Here is a 16,414-nt window from a genome sequence, read left to right as displayed (position 1 = left end):
AACATTAAAATAATTTCATATCACTGCAGCCAGAAAGTATTAACCACAATACTAAAAGAGTCTGATCCAAGAGTAGGCCCCAGAGCATATCACCATAATAAGCCCTTACATTTCAGTAATGCATGCATGTTGCAAGGTGTTTTCACATTTATAATCTTGTAACTCAAACGACCCATTTAATTACAGAAGAAAAAACAACAGAAAAGGCAGGCACTTAAAAGAGGATTGTGGCTGTAGTACTACTGGCTTGATAAGGTAGTACATGTACAAAATGTGGTAACAAAGTTGAGAAAATGCAGAGTGATCAATCATGTTTAGAATAGACAGGTCGTGGCAGTCAATTCTTACTTTAAAATTGAGGTTAGATGCAGTTCCATCTTATGAGCATGGGGGTGTGCGGCTGCAACCTGGTGACCCTGCTGGCTAAAACACAGAACTCATATTCCCAAACCTACTGGCAGATCATGATGTCACTAAGCTGACAGTTGTTATCACTATTATTATTACTATAAATATTCCCTCATTTGGGCGGTAATTTGTCATTTATACAACAGAGAATACGGATAATCTGCTGTGTGTTTTCTTTTTTATTTGCATCACGAAACCATAGTTCCATTCCCTCCTCCCCAGATCAATAACCTAATGTCTGGAATCTGGGTCTTAGAGAGAACAAGAGTTGGGCCAGCCTCAGCAGAAGAGAGTGTCCCTCCAGCACACTTGGGAAGTTTAAGTAGACTTACTAATTACTTTAGGTGGTTTTGAAAAATTATCTGAACCAAAGAACAGGAGAGAAAATCTATTCTTTAACAAGGGAGCAGAGTGGACACAGAGAAAGTGGCATTCGCTAATCCAAGAGGTAGAACGAGAAGAAAAAGCTTGACCCACCAGTGTCCCAGTTGCTGATGTTATGGGGGGCGCTAGACTGATGCTCCAGCTGCCGCTTCATTAACTGGCTCATTGTCAGAACTCCCAGAGATCCCCTTTTCATCTGCCTATACTGAGCTAGATGGAGGAAATTAGGAGACGATTATAATAATAAATTTCCACAGCACACAAAGGCTCCACACATCCATAGAGAATTTTAATTGACCCTTCATTCGCTATTCATAATTTTTGGTAAATTGTATGCTTCTGTTCAAATGAGAAACTAAGGCACTCTGCTGTTCCAGGTACCTTTCTTCAGACAGTGAAGATGGTGACAGTGCTCATTAGCACTGATTTGTCACCTGTAAACATTTATCCCAGTTACAATTGAATGAAATATGATCATCTTCATCTACTTTTTAAATTACATACTCTGCCATGTTCCCAAATGGATTTAAGACAAATAATAAATTTAAATTTATGACTTAACTTTCTTTAATGGAGCTTGTGCATCCATTGTTTCCATCTTCTTCACGGTCCCATGAGGTCCCAGTGTATCTGTGTATGTGTGCATGATGTGTGTGTGCGTGTATATTTTAGGGTAGGATGACACATATCAACCCCAATTTTTAGAGAGAGAAATTGAAGCAAATGAAATTATGTGACTTGGAACCAGTCAGCAACTGAAGTGGTCCTAAAACCAAAATATATCAACTCCAAAGTCAAAAACTGTTTCAATCTCTGTGTGAGCCTCTGCCTACTGTTTGAAAAATGTGAATCAATTAACATTCCACGAGTATATTCTAGTACATAGCTTTGTTTTTAAAAAGTAGTAACATTTTTATCCTGTAAGTTAAGCATTGAGACACATCCCACCAGTGAAATGTCAAGTTATTAGCATTTCCAAACCAGAAAACAATGAAAAACACTTTTGCCAGTAGATTGCTGAGTTGGAAAGCAGCCTCCTCTGCTCCTATTCTCAGCAGGCCCACCAATCCCTACCAACCAGCCCAGTGTGAGAGGCAGACCATAATGGATGCAACTTTTCTACATGACCCTAAACACCTTGTATATTTGACAACTTGTGGTTATTCACTGTCTTATAAGAACAATTTCAGAAACTGAAGCTGTGAACTACACGCCCCAAGAAAGGGATGGTAGAAACTGGGATGACCGTATGGCCCCTGAAAACTCTTCAATGTTATACACAGGTTTCACAATCATGGCACCAAGGTGGCAACTTGGCATGATGTGAAATCAATTATAACATTATTTTTAATGTAACTAGCATGCTGTTTGATTAATGGTGGTCACAACATGTTTAGCTACAAAATAATCAGCTGATAAACTAATCAAAAGAGAAGGGAATTCTTGTGACTTAAAGTCAATATTAACTGAATTCATGAAAATGACTACTCAACCTAATACTAAAAAGCTCTGATTTTTGTCACTGATTGGCAAAACTTACAATGTTCTGACTCACTTGAAAAGCACGGCTTTAAGTAAAATTCAAAAACAGAAATCTTTTCAAAGGTTTAACAAATTTAAAAATTAGCAGCATCTAAAAGACTCAAAGAAAAATTTAAAACGTCTACTGATTGAATAATGTCTTCAATTCTCAGGTGTTTTTAAAGACAGCAGAATTCCCTGAGAATAAAACCCTTAATGTTTAGCTCAGTGTATAAGGCACCAGGCATGATGCCTCCAAGAACACACCACCAAGAGCATGCTTTTAATGGCGAGGAGGAGAAAGGAGGAAATCTAATGAAGTGCTAAGCCAAATCCAAAGTCTAGATAAACCATGACTTTTGGATCATGAGACATTTGTAAATTCATTTTATGGTATATGTAACTAGCATTTGAGTCCTACTGAGCTAATAATCCTACTTCAAATTATACTCTAATTCACTATCTTTTTTATTTCTTTCTTTTTTTTTTTTGGAACAGGGTGCACAGGCTGGTGTGGAGTGGCACGATCACAGCTCACTGCACCCTCCATCTCCCATGCTCAAGTGATCCTCCCACTTCACTCTCCTGAGTAGCTGGGACTACAGGTACGTGCCACCACGCCTGGCTAATTTTTATTTTTTTTGTAGAGACTGGGGTCTCACTATGTTACCCAGGCTGGTCTCGAATTCTTGAGCTCAAGTGATCCTCCTGCCTCAGCTTCCCAAGTGCTGGGATTACAGGTGTGAGCCACCGAACCTGTTCCACTATATTTTATTAAAGATTACTCATATAAATTAGGAGAAGATACACTTTCATGATTTTAGTATGTGGACATAATATTGGCATTTTATCATGTGATCAAACAGATTTTTGTAATAAAATAAGAATAATTAGATTCAGAACTAGCCATTCTTCTTTGCTACCAAAAGGGCAATTAACTGTCATTTGGAAATAATTTCTTAGAATTTCCATAATCCTTATTACAATTGATTTTGAATTATTTAAAGGAAATATGATATACTAAAAATGAACATGGGTTTGTAAGTCTAAAGGGCCTAGCATCAATTCCTGTCTCTATCACTTAGTAGGTATTTGACTTTAGGCAAGTCATTTAGCTTCTCTGAACCTCAGTTACCTAATCTATAAAATGGGGCCAACAACATCTACCATGCACATGCTGATGTAAGAACTGGATCAGATAACAATGCATGTGAGCCACTTTGCACAGTGCCTGGCACATGATAGGTGTCAAATAAATAGTAGCTACAATTACTATAATGACTGCAAACTCCTGGAGAACAAATGGTGTTTATTTATTCACTTTTGACCTCCAGTGCCAAGCACAGTGTCTGGCATCCAGCAGACACTTAATAAATAGTTGCTGAATGAATGAATGCATGAATGAATGAACAATGAAGATGATGATGTTCCAAACTACCAGTCCACTATTTAAATTAAGATCTTTATCTGGTTTTTCAGGATCATCGAAAGATGGTCAAATAAAAATTTTTAAATAGCTTTTCAGGCAATGTCCACATGGAACACAACACTTATCAGCACATACGACAAAGGTTTACAGATGCTGCACCTCTGTTCGTATCTCTGATTCTAGGCAAGAATGTCTCATGCTAAAGTCTTGTAATTAACCCTACAGAGACAGGTGGATACCCTTACAGAACTTCAGTGGAACTCAAGCTCTCATGGACAAAATCTAGGGCCCAGTGACAGAATCCAGTTTTAAAATACTTGCCTCCTAAAGATCCTGTAAAATGTCATGCCATTTCCACTCTCCAATCCCAAAGAGCTAAATTCAGTCATGACTTTGGGATTATGATATATCATACATTTATTTTACGATAATTTAGAACAAATTTTGTCAATGATGGAGGCGACTCAAATTAAAGAAAAGTGTTCCATGTAAAACTCTGCTATAGACAATGCTTTTCATGTGCCCCAAATGGTTTTCCATGTTTTATGTTCAGGCTATACAATTTTTATGTTATTGAATAATGAAATTCAGTAATCGTTCCTTAACAAATTAGGATACTTGGCCAGTCAGTAACCATAGCGATTTATCAAACACTTGAGATATGGACAAAAGTGGGCCATCCTACACCTCAGGGTCTCTGAGAACATACAACATACTGTCACCCAGGAAGCTGATGCAACATTAGAAATATATATATACAATACCAAGATTGTGAAAATTGAAAACAAGGCAGCAGATAGTGTTCTAAAATGAATGTACAGATGAAATAATCAGCAGAAGAAATCTTACTTGATATTGAGGAATGGCTACTTGTTTCCGGCACACCTGCTTCTAACGTAGGGGCAGATGAAGATTCTCGTGGCATTTCCAACGTTGAAAGTCCTTTAGCAGAAGGATCTACAAACAAAAGTATTATTTAAACTCAGGACACTGATTAAAAGCAAACTCAAGAACTTTTTCTGTATCTTTTCCCTCTTGCATACTACAACCATTCAAATTTTCATATACTTTCCGGGCCTAATAGTTACTTCCATGGAATTACATACACACTAGTGACAATGTTCCAGGGAGAGCTGATTCTGTGTGACATTCTGCACCTGTGGATCTGCCTCTTGGAGACTAATGATAGCAAAATTACAGAGCTAAAGCTCAGCTGCTCACAATGCACATCCCCAAACAAGTTCCTTAACCTTTCTGTACTGAATTTCTTTTCATCTGAGACGTAAATATGCTTAATAGTTCATCCCTATCTCCTATCTATGTACTCTTCCTTTGTCTGATAATTTCCTACTCATTATTTGCATCTCAATTTATATAGAAAATTCCTCTTTTAGGGAGGCTTCCACGACCTCTCTCCACAAAAATATACAAACAAAAATGCTGGGTCAGGTGCCCTTTTGATGTAATTACAGAGCACCTTGTCTTCAACCTTCTCCAGACCTACCACACTATAATCTAATTGTCTGTTTGCTTGTCTATAACCTTCGCTAAACCTTAAGTGATTTAGGAGGACGGACTGTACTTAACCTGAAGTAAGTATGCATGATTATTTCAGATTTTATATTTTATTCATTGAGCAAGAAGCAGACTGTCATTGGTTCTCCTATGTGACAAATGTTGAATCTAAAGTGAAATATTTTCTGCATATAATATTGTCTTATTAACCTATCAATAATGGGAAACACTCTGTCCCACATTATTCTAGGTAACTACAAATTATTTTTCAAAACGTGCTGAAAAGTTTAATGGCTTTTTTCCAAACCTTCTTGCCATCTTAGGCACACCATGTAGTGACTATACTGAGCATCTTGCTGCTCGGAGTTACCACCATGTGCTTCCATGACTACACTGTACTGGAATTCAGGGATGTCAACCCTAAATGCCTTCACGTTCTTAAGTTTAATAGTGTTTCTGTCTCATCCTTTTCATGGTGTCGACCATTTTTTCTTCCCAGAGGGCAAATCACATACATACATACATACAAACATACAATTTAAGGATACAGATGACATTCTATTATTGGATGATAATTAAACTTGCTAACTGTAGAACAGATCCTAGGTGAGCGTCTGGGAGAAAGGTTTCTGAGCACTGATTTCAAAGCAACCATTTTTGATTCTCAGAGGTCTTTCTGAGTAGGTATGGTTGCCAGATTAATATAACCTCTCGCTAACAAAAAAGCATAACTCTTGTTAAGTTTCCCAAACCCTCTTAATAAAGCATAAAACAATGACTGCTGTTAAATTACTTTAGCCGTTAAGATAGTAGGGATCAGGTATGATTTTTCTCTTAGGTATCCTCCCCAAAACACTAATCAAAAACATGCATAATTGTCTCTCTTACCCTTACCGGCCTGTATTCTATGCGTGCTACAACTAACACCTAATAATTTCACAAATAATGTTAGTGAAAAAGCTCAAAGCTAATTTTCAAGAATTGTCTGAAAGATTATTAAAGACTTTCAGAGTTTTGGTGTGCCTATTTGTGTGTGTGTGTGTGTGTGTGTGTGTGTGTGTGAGTCTTGCTTTGTCACCCAGGCTGGAGTGCAGTGGCGTGAACTCAGCTCACTGCAACCTCTACCTCCCAGGTTCAAGCGATTCTTCTGCATCAGCCTTCCATGTAGCTGGGATTACAGGCACACACCACCATGCCCAGCTAATTTTTGTATTTTTAGTAGAGATGGTGTTTCACCATGTTGGCCAGGCTGGTCTCAAACTCCTGACCTCAGGCGATCCACCCACCTTGGATCCCAAAGTGCTGGGATTCAGGCATGAGCCACTGTGCCTGGCCTTGGTATGCCTTTTAAAATCCTTGGTGTATCTTTAATTTTAAGGAAACATCTTACTGTAAGAAAGTCGGTAATAATTATCAGCGTACCAAGATTCTGTAAGCGAGGCAATCTTTTCTCAGCCCTCCAACATTTTATGAAACCTTTTATTTGTATGAGTTTAAGACAGATATCTGAATAGAGCTATCCACTTGGCTTAAGATATTTGTATTCAATTTTTTATAGTGATGGGCAGAAAATGTCAGGCTATCATTTTATTCCTTCATCAGACATTTGCCAGCTCTCTACTAGTCACTTGGGATACAATCAGTGAACAAACCAGACAAAATCTTTGCCTTTAGGAGCTTTCATTTTGGAGGGAAGAGACAGACAATAATTAATATGCATAAAAGTGAATAAATTATTGTATGTTGGAAGACCAATTCTCTGTAGGAGAGAAACAAAGAAGAGAAAGAGAGACATCAAGATGCCTGGTAGGGGTTGGAGAGTGGGGCATAGTCCAGGGCAGGCCTCACAGAGAACCTGGAGTTGGATCATAGAATTAAAAGAAGGGAGAGAATGAGCCAGACACATATCTGGCAGTTCCAGGTTGAGGCAGCAGCCAATGGAAAGGCCCAAAGGTAAGGAATACAGAGCAGGTATTCAAGACCTGGCAAGAGGTCACTGTGGCTAAGTAGCATTGTGATGGAAACAGTACGAATGCAGTTGAAGAGTCAATGAGGACTGGGACCACACAGGGCTTTGCAGGCATTTAAAGAACTTGAATTTTTGCTATGAAGGAAATAGGGAGTCACTGGAAGGTTTTAAGCAGGGGAATAGTGTCATCTCCGATTTTAAAGGATCACTCTGGCTATTGTGTTGAGAGGACATGAAGGTTATAGGAGTAGAAGGTGGGAGACCAGTCAGGAGGCTCTAGCAGTCCCTCTAGGTCAGAGATGTCAGTGGCTCAGGCCAGGGTGGAAACAGTGGAGGTAAGAAGAAGGTTCCACATTCTGGATGTGTTTTGAAGGTGACTAAGTTTGCCAGATTAGATAGAGGATGCTTAGTTAAATGTTAATTTCAGATAAACAGTAGATAATATTTTAGTATGAGTAAAAACAGTCCCATGCAATATTTGAGAGATGTGGCCCCAACTCTTCGTTTCTCCCCGAATCCATGCCTTTCACCATGTTACTCTGACATTCTACCACTGAAATGGAAAAGTATATTTCCCCTCTTGACTTTGGTTCAGCCATGTGGTTTGCTTTGGCTGACAGAACGTTTGCAAGCATAACATGGCCAGAGGCTTGGAAAGTGCCTATACAACTGGGCTTCTTTTCCATTTATCTCCTACAGAGAATTCTTTTGTGGCTCTGCCATCACCATGAGAATATTTCCAGGCTTCAAGGTCAAGGTCAGCGAGCATGAGAAGCAAAGCCTAGCCACTCAGCCTTGGCCAATCCCCAGGTCAGTCATAGGCTCTTGAACTAAATAAATACTTACTGTTGTGTGCTGCTGAGGTGTTTGTTACACAGCATTATTCCAGCAATAGGTAACTGATCATTGTTGTAGCATACAGACAACATGTAAAGGCTAAAATCAGATGAGATCATAGAGAGAGTGAGAGTTCACAAAGAAGAGACTAGGATCAAGGACAGGGACCACAAGGCACTCTATCATTAGGGGATAGAGAGGAACCAAAGAGACTGATGGGGTGATCCAACTGTGTCAAAAACTGCAGATATGTCAACATAAGACCTCATGGCTGACTGCTCACAGATTTAGCAGTGAAGGCCACTGGTGACCTTGACAACTGCTGTTTTGGTGAAATCATGGGAATGAAATCTTCATAGGAATGATTGTTTTAAGAGACAGGGTATCACTATGTTGTCCAGGCTGGAGTGCTGTGGCTATTCACAAGTACAATCATAGCTCACTACAGCCTCCAACTCCTGTGCTCAAGAGATTCTGCTGCCTCAGCCTCCCAAGTAGCTGGGACAACAGTGTGCACCACCATGCCCAGCCTATGAATAGCTTTTAGAAATAATAGAATGGAAGAAAACTGGAGATGGTATAGACAACTCTTCCAACATGTTTTGCTACAAGGAGAGGAGTGAAACGAGATAATAGTTGGGAGAACATGGATCAAGTGCTTTTGTTTAAGAAAGAGAAATAAGATTATGTTTGTATGCTCAAGTCAAGGGTCCTTTAGGAAAAAAAAAATACTAGGGTAGGATACAGATGGGAGAATTTTAGGGGCATATATTCTTAAGTAAGTGAGAGAGATAGAATCTTGCCCACATGTGGAAAGGCTGGATGTAGACAGGAATACAGTTAACCTACAGCCCAGCCAGGACGTCCAGGTGAGTAGGTGCAGAGGCTGGAAGGCAGGCAGATAAGGTGGTAGGAGGCTGTGCACAGTCCTTCTAATGATGTCAATTGGAAGACTTATTGAAAGTTTGGGGAGAAAAGTAGCTATGAAATAGTTATTTAGGAGACTGTAAATATATGAAATCGTCATTTAGGAGACTGGAAATGTGAATGGACCAGGAAAATATGATATGTTTACCAGGTTGAAGGACCCAGTTGAGGTTCATGGCCATTAATTTAAAATAAGGCCAGTCAACATTATGTGTTTTTGGCTTTTTAAATTTTCTTTTTTTTTGAGATGGAGTCGTGCTCTGTTGCCCAGGCTGGAGTAGAGTGGCACAATCTTGGCTCACTGCAATCTCTGCCTCCTGGGTTCAAGCGATTCTCCTGCCTCAGCCTCCCAAGTTGCTGGGACTAGAGGTACCCGCCACCATGCCTGGCTAATTTTTGTATTTTTGGTAAAAATGGGGTCTCACCATATTGGCCAGGCTGGTCTTGAACTCCTGACCATGTGCTCTGCCCACCTCAGCCTCCCAAAGTACTGGGATTATAGGCTTAAAGACACCGTGCCCAGCCTTTGTTTTTTTAAATTTTTTAAATTTTATTTTCTGCATGTATAGTTGTACTTCATACAATTTCATTTGCACAAACAGGCAGTGGGGCAGATTTGGCCCAAGTGCTATTGCTTACCAATCCCGGATCTATGCTTTCACTGGTCATGTTAAGGAATTCAAGCATGTTTCTTAATTTTCTTTTAACTTCTTGAACAACACACTATGTGTTTTTACCTAGTCACATTCATCAGATAGGTGCAGGTACCGGTAGAAGGAGAGTTGGATTTAACACGGTTGTGTTTAGCCAGGCAAATCTAAAAAGGGAAAGGCCAGAGGGATTACACTCATAGCCTGAGTTTAAGTTGAGAAAGGAGAAAAGACGTGAAGTAGAGGAAGGACAACAAAAAATACTAGAATCAATACATGCTTGTCCAGGAGAGAGGAAATGGCAATCAGAGAATGAGAGACATGAAACTGAGATCATGAAAAGGTTGCAGTTATTGGCAATAACAAGGTCTGTGATGTGACCGTGGGTGTGAGCAGCTGAGGTGGAAGATAAAAAAAAAACAATCACGGACCCTTTTCACAAGATGACGCCGAAAGCAAAGAAGGAAGCTCCTGCCCCTCCTAAAGCCGAAGCCAAAGCGAAAGCTTTAAAGGCCAAGAAGGCAGTGTTGAAAGGTGTCCACAGCCACAAAAAAAAGAAGATCCGCACGTCATCCACCTTCCAGCCGGCCAAGACACTGCGACTCCGGAGGCAGCCCAGATATCCTCGGAAGAGCGCCCCCAGGAGAAACAAACTTGACCACTATGCTGTCATCAAGTTTCCGCTGACCACTGAGTCTGCCATGAAGAAGACAGAAGACAACAACACACTTGTGTTCACTGTGGATGTTAAAGCCAACAAGCACCAGCTCAAACAGGCTGTGAAGGAGCTCTATGACATTGATGTGGCCAAGGTCAGCACCCTGATTCGGCCTGATGGAGAGAAGAAGGCATATGTTCCACTGGCTCCTGATTACGATGCTTTGGATGTTGCCAACAAAATTGGGATCATCTAAACTGAGTCCAGCTGGCTAATTCTAAATATATGTATATCTTTTCACCATAAAAAAAAAAAAAAACAATTGCTAGAGAAGATGCAGTCAAAGAACTGAGTGTCAGGAGTGTCATCTACACTAATATTAAAATCCACAGGAATTCAGACAGGAATAATTTAGGAAAGAGTAAGAAGGGCCACAAATCAAATTTGTCAACAAGTGAGAAAGAGCCAGGGCTAGTGATGATGCAGCAAAGCAAGTAGTGGGAGCTGTGGTCTGAGGGTTTGCAACTCAGAGCGGGGGTTTCTGCAGACAAGGAGGGAAGGGTCTGAAAGGGGCAGTGCAGAGCAAGGACGACGCCTGCCCTGGGCCCAAGTCCAGTAACATGGGCTGCAGGGAAAGCAATGCCCTTGGGGAGAGCTGGGCTTGCATTAGACTCAGAAGGCAAGGGAAACAGAGGAGAGGGAACGTGTGTGAAGGATTTTGCTCATGAAGGATGATGAATTTCTGAGGACATAGGGGGAGGGTTTCAGGAGTCAGAGTAACAAAGGAGAAAGCTTCAGAACAGAAAGTACGCAAGGGCTTGGGGAGCTCTGAGTGAGGGAGATGTAGGGTGACCCGGTACTCCAGGGACTGGCGTGAACAGAGTGAAGTGCGCAGTGAGATTAGTCCTGGACTCCCAGCAGTTAGCGGTGGCAAGGCTGTGTGTTTGGGAGGGTTTGGAAGGGCAAGTGTCTGGGCCTCCCTCACTCCTGATGATGGAGGCAGGAAAGTCTGGGGATGCCTGGGTCATGCTCTAAGCACACGGAACTCCTTCTCATGCCCAGCAAGGAGGGGCAGAAGAGATCATTATGTCAGTGGGAGGCAAAGCCCTATGGAGACACAAAATTATGATGATGGTATAATCCATATTATGCAATTTAAAGACATGTTATAATGACCATGTATTTTTCTTTTGTTCTGTTAACAAATGTATGAATGCAAAACTCCTTTCCTCCCTGGTAGTCTGGGGAACAATCAAACATAAGGGTGAATAAAGAAGCCAACAGAGTTGAACATACAAATATGCATTCTAGAATCTACATGTAACCTACATATCGCAGAGACTCACCCTGTGGATCTTAGCCTCGTATGTCCCCACCCTATAGACCTCCACTGTTTCTAGGACAATGCCGTCCTCCTTCTGTCTGCAGCCATTTTCCTGGCCCCAAACAATAAAAAGGTGTCCCAGTTTCCCTGAAAGCCTTCTTAACTTCTTAAACTTTCTTGTTATGAACAAGGACCTTTTTTTCCCTGCCTGGCTGGAGCATGACCCTTTCCAAATACACTAATGTTCATTCAACAGATTTTTTACAGAGTGTTTTTGAGGTAGACAGCTCTGTCCCGTAAGCTAGAGGACAGCTAGAAACCTCTCAAAATGCCTGGGGCAGATAAAAAAGCCGAGCATATTCTCTCAGAAGTTGCTTTTGTGTGGAGCAGTGGGAAGACATGACTAGAATCAGACACCGCTTCTGTCTGGCCATGTGACCTGGTGCATCACCTCCTCTAAGCCTCGGTGTCTTCTTGTATAATACGAGGGGCTAAGCTAGAGATCTTTAAGGCCTTCAACAGTTTTTAACATTCCCAGTCTATATATAATCTACTAAAATCATCATCCCTGGCCAACTCCATTAACTTTTTTTTTAAAGGTCTGGACTAAGAAATGAAGATGGGTTCTGATCAGTATGGCAGTAACATTACAGAAGACTGTGTTATAGGATGAGGTGGATCATGGGCTTGCCATTTCTTTCAAGTTCTCTTTCTTAGAAACAATGCCTCCAAGCAAACACAAGAAATGGCCCTAAGGCAGGAAATTCATGGGCTGTGACAACTTCATCACCAAGTGATGACCATGGATTAGGGTCCAGGCTGTAACTGGTATTTTTTGGTTTCTGATATTTGGTTAGTATCTACAATCAGCTGTATGCCCTGTAAATGATTACACAGTCAATGCTTAATCATTCTAAGCACTCTTTGCTTTATTTTAGCCCTTCACATTGGTTCCTTCTTTGGACTATATCATAGCTCACTAGTATAGAGCAGAGAAAAAAAGAAAGCAAAGAGTTCAAGTTAATGACTTTTGCTGTTTGAGGAAGGCTAAGATGATACCTGGATTATCCTGATATTAATTAACCATTATATCTCATTGCCAAGGGTCGTCAAGAATTGACTGTAGAATTTAGAACAACAAAAACAGGAACATTTATTATGGAGCCAGTAGAACCACATCTACATCCAACATTGTCCAGTAAACAGGAAGGATTCAGAGTGACTGTGAAGCCATTATAATGTCATACCCTGATATTATAAGAGTTTGAGTCTGATGCATATTCAGAGCCGGTACCCTACCAACGAAGATGCACAGACTTAAAGTTAAGGCTGGGAGAAAGAAGAGAGGCGAGCTTACCTGGATCTTTCTGTTCTCCCAGTTTGTCTAGAATGTTGAAGGAGATGTCGAGGTACTCTCTCTGGATAGCACTGACAGCAATCTTCCTCTGCTTCCTCTGCCTGGGAACAATCTGAATCTTAAATTCGGATTCCTCAGCTCCATCCTCTTCCGCCTTCCTTTCAGGATTCTGTTCTGTATCAGATTCCGCGCTGGTATCAGGCTTCTCACTTTCTGTGGGGTTCTCTGTGTCTTCAGGAACTTTGAGGAGGACGGTTTTTGCCCCTGAAGTTGGCATCAGCTCCCCAGGCTTCTCCCCCTCGGTGCCTGGGTCAGGGTGATCATCCAGTGACATCTCAGGGAGAGCAAACGACTTCTGAAGGAGGTCTCGTTTTTGCTTCAGCGTGAGTGGGCTACCGCAGGAGACCTCCGGCAGCTCCTCTGGCCTTGAGGAGTCTTCGGAGTCCATAGGATCTTCCAAGGTGATGAGGGCAGAGTCCGTGTTCCCTGCTGACTGATTATTTCCTGAGTCCTTAGAAGAAAAGTCTTTGGAACAATCCTCCACGCTTACTTGCACAAGTGGAGTTGTGCTCAGGCTGAGGACGGAGGGATGGCTGGGGATGGAGGGAGAGGAGGCAGCATTTTTACCGGAGGGGCCGTCATTGCCGTGGTTCATCGTCTCCTCTTCTTCATCACTCTCGACTATTCTGAGAGGGGGAAGAGGCTCAAATACAAGAGAGTCGCTGTCAGAGGTTGAGAGTATAGAATGTTTTTCAGGCTCCGATGTTGAATCTGAGGACAGATCTATCAGATCTAAATCCTCTTTAGGAGCAGGCTGTACCGGCGAGTCAACTTTGACCTCGAACGTCTCCATACAGTTTAACCTAACCTCTGGTATGACAGGCCTTCGAGTGTCTGGAAACCCTTCCATAGCTGGGTTCTCGGGGATTTCACTATTGTCAGGCCTCGTAGCAGAGTTCTGTCTAGAACGCCCAGGGTCGTTTTGTCTTTGTGCGACATACGCAGCTTGGGTCGGAGGCTTCTCTATGTCACACCGATCTATGCACGACTTCCTACGATGTTCGTCTAATGTAAACAAAAGCGAGTCTGCATTCCCTATATCAAGAGATTTTTGTTTGAAAGAGCGCAGCTTTTTTTTCGGAATGCTTTCTTCTCTCACACAGTGGAGAAGGCTGTCTTGTAATGCACCCGTCTCTCTATATTCAGCCAGTTCTATTTCACCTGATCAAAACAGAGAAAGCTAGTACTATTTTACTTGGAGACTTCACCATTTTTTCCCCTCATCCTTGGGCATACAATTGGCATAAATCATCATCACAATCCCAGCTCCACCAGGAGGGAAAACAAACTTTCTGGCCAAGTTTTTGTGAGGTTCGTTCTAATTTCAAAAACTGGAAAATTTAGGAATGAAAGAAACCAAAATGGCAGTTTAAGATTTGATTTTCAAAATCAGGCTTTGGGATAATTCCTCAGCTCCATTCATTTGTGCATAGGAGAGGGGATCATTTTTTGGCTGAGGCAGATCTAGGAAACTGCATTCAAATCGTGTGGAAGAGAAGCAAACATTTTGCAACAAATCAGATCAAGCAATGGCCCTCAAAGACGATCATGACATTAATGATGTATCTGTCGATTCACGTATATATATAAATGTGTCTATATATATACTGTTTGTGCATACATATATATAAAAATCAACAGTATTAAAATGTGTAATAACATAATAAAATTAAGATTTCACCCCAAACAAACGGTAGAGTACAACATTTCTGCATAAAATTACTGAGAGAAAAAATTCATACTTCTCTGAACATTCATCTCAACCGGCTGATATTTCACCATTTTGCTGCCGCCTATTCTTTTCAATCTTGCAAAAAAAGTTTGAGACTCTTTATTGCAGGGTCCAGTAGGTGTATCATGAATATCAGATTCATCAAAAACACTATCTTCTTCTAATTGGGGAGAGAAAGTCAAAATTACACTTAAGAGGTTATTCTCTCTTAGGCTGTGTCTACACAAGCATTTCAATGAAAACATTACGGAACAAGGTCTGGGTAGTTTCTGTACCAGCCCAAGTCTACCCATGGGTTGGTATTTCATCCAGGCATCAAATTCTCCACATATTGAACAGAGCAAGCTGTTACAAGATTGCCCATCACTTTTCACACGACAATTGGCAGCATTTTTTAAGAGAGGCTTCGTGAGATTCCAACAGAGCCTTTTTGGGAAACTTTTCCAGTGCACTGAACACCAGATGACACATAGATGTCAGCCACTTTTTCCAGGAGCCTGTGACACTGCTTGGACTTGACTGCCTTGTGTGGATTTTCAGGCTGATTTGGTGAAAGGAAATTAAACAAAATGAGTGGATCTTGCCCTTTCCAAAAAAAAAAGGAAATCTGCCTTTCTGCGATTTGGTAACTGGCATAGACACAGCCTAACAGTACACGCACCTTATACGGTGTGAATGCAAAATACTGTACTCTACATTTGATAATGAGACACACAACACACAGAAGAAGCTTAGAAAAGCCACTTGTCATCTCAAAAGCTCCACAAATGATTATGGACTGAAAGAGTAAACAAAGGAAAAAGAAAAAAGAAAATAACATTTCCTCCTATTACAATAAGACTCTTCTCTGAGGAGTTTACCACATGTCACTATTATGGATCTCATGAATCCCAGAAAGAATCTTTGATGCTTATGATCCCTAATCCTACGTAAATAAATCAGTCACTTTGAGTGCCTGTTGAACTTGTTTCTACGTCCTCCCTTCTATACCCACGTGGATGTTTTAAAATCCAAGACAAACCCCAAAGTACATTAATGAGGTAAGAGTTGATATGTTGCAACCCACAAAGTTTGCTTAACCAATTTTCTTCTTTCATCCTTTTGAAAGGCCAAAGCCACGTACAAAGTGGCAACAGAAAAGGCTACTAAAATGCATTTAATAGCACAATAAATGGAGTTAACCTACTATTCAAGTTGAATATCACTGAACTCATAATGTTTGGTCTGTACTTACATCTACCTATATGACAAATGAGGCTCAGGTGTGATTATGATGATTCAAGATTTTTTAGTATAAGGGCAGTATATGCATCAAGTTTTAAGGACCAAACCTGTTCTAACGCACAAAATTCTACAAGTAAATGAAACTTGAAGCAGTAAATTTTAGATGAAATAACCACACTAATCTTTTTAATCAAATAAAAATAAATGTTAACAATCAAAATGAATTTTTTTTTAACCCAGTGAACTTCCACAAAGATGAGAACGCCTATCAAATTCCCATATTTCTGGGGAAATGCAACACAATAATCTGCTTTACTCCTCTATTTCCTTTTTGGAATACTATCCTTTGAGAAATGCAGTTTTTCCAACCAATATTATGTGACTTACATTACGCAACTTTGAAATAGTTTTCAAAACTC

The 16,414-nt window shown here is 40.7% G+C and overlaps 2 protein-coding genes across 16 annotated transcripts in view; one reads left to right on the top strand and one right to left on the bottom strand.

The window, feature by feature from the left end:
• UNC79 (unc-79 homolog, NALCN channel complex subunit) overlaps positions 1–16,414 on the bottom strand; it is a 272,118-nt gene that overhangs the window by 71,457 nt on the left and 184,247 nt on the right. For 9 of the 15 annotated variants that reach the window (XM_064375185.1, XM_064375187.1, XM_021675722.2 and 6 more), the window contains 4 exons: positions 14,782–14,931; positions 12,980–14,200; positions 4,592–4,699; positions 886–1,002 (listed from right to left, as the gene is read on the bottom strand). In XM_064375185.1, the coding sequence (XP_064231255.1) occupies positions 886–1,002; positions 4,592–4,699; positions 12,980–14,200; positions 14,782–14,931 (1,596 nt within the window). The remainder of the gene's footprint in view (positions 1–885; positions 1,003–4,591; positions 4,700–12,979; positions 14,201–14,781; positions 14,932–16,414) is intronic. The other 6 variants (XM_012453158.2, XM_012453161.2, XM_012453159.3 and 3 more) reach the window with 5 other exon arrangements.
• LOC105717793 (large ribosomal subunit protein uL23-like) lies at positions 10,084–10,599 on the top strand. The gene has a single exon (XM_064374502.1). It carries the CDS (start codon positions 10,084–10,086, stop codon positions 10,552–10,554), a length of 471 nt encoding a protein of 156 aa, XP_064230572.1. The 3' UTR covers positions 10,555–10,599.

This window comes from Aotus nancymaae, unplaced genomic scaffold, assembly GCF_030222135.1.
Source record: "Aotus nancymaae isolate 86718 unplaced genomic scaffold, 86718_ANA_hifiasm-v0.15.2.pri h1tg000011l, whole genome shotgun sequence".
NCBI classification, from domain to species: Eukaryota; Metazoa; Chordata; class Mammalia; order Primates; family Aotidae; genus Aotus; species Aotus nancymaae.
This window is presented reverse-complemented; position numbering and strand designations above follow the sequence as displayed.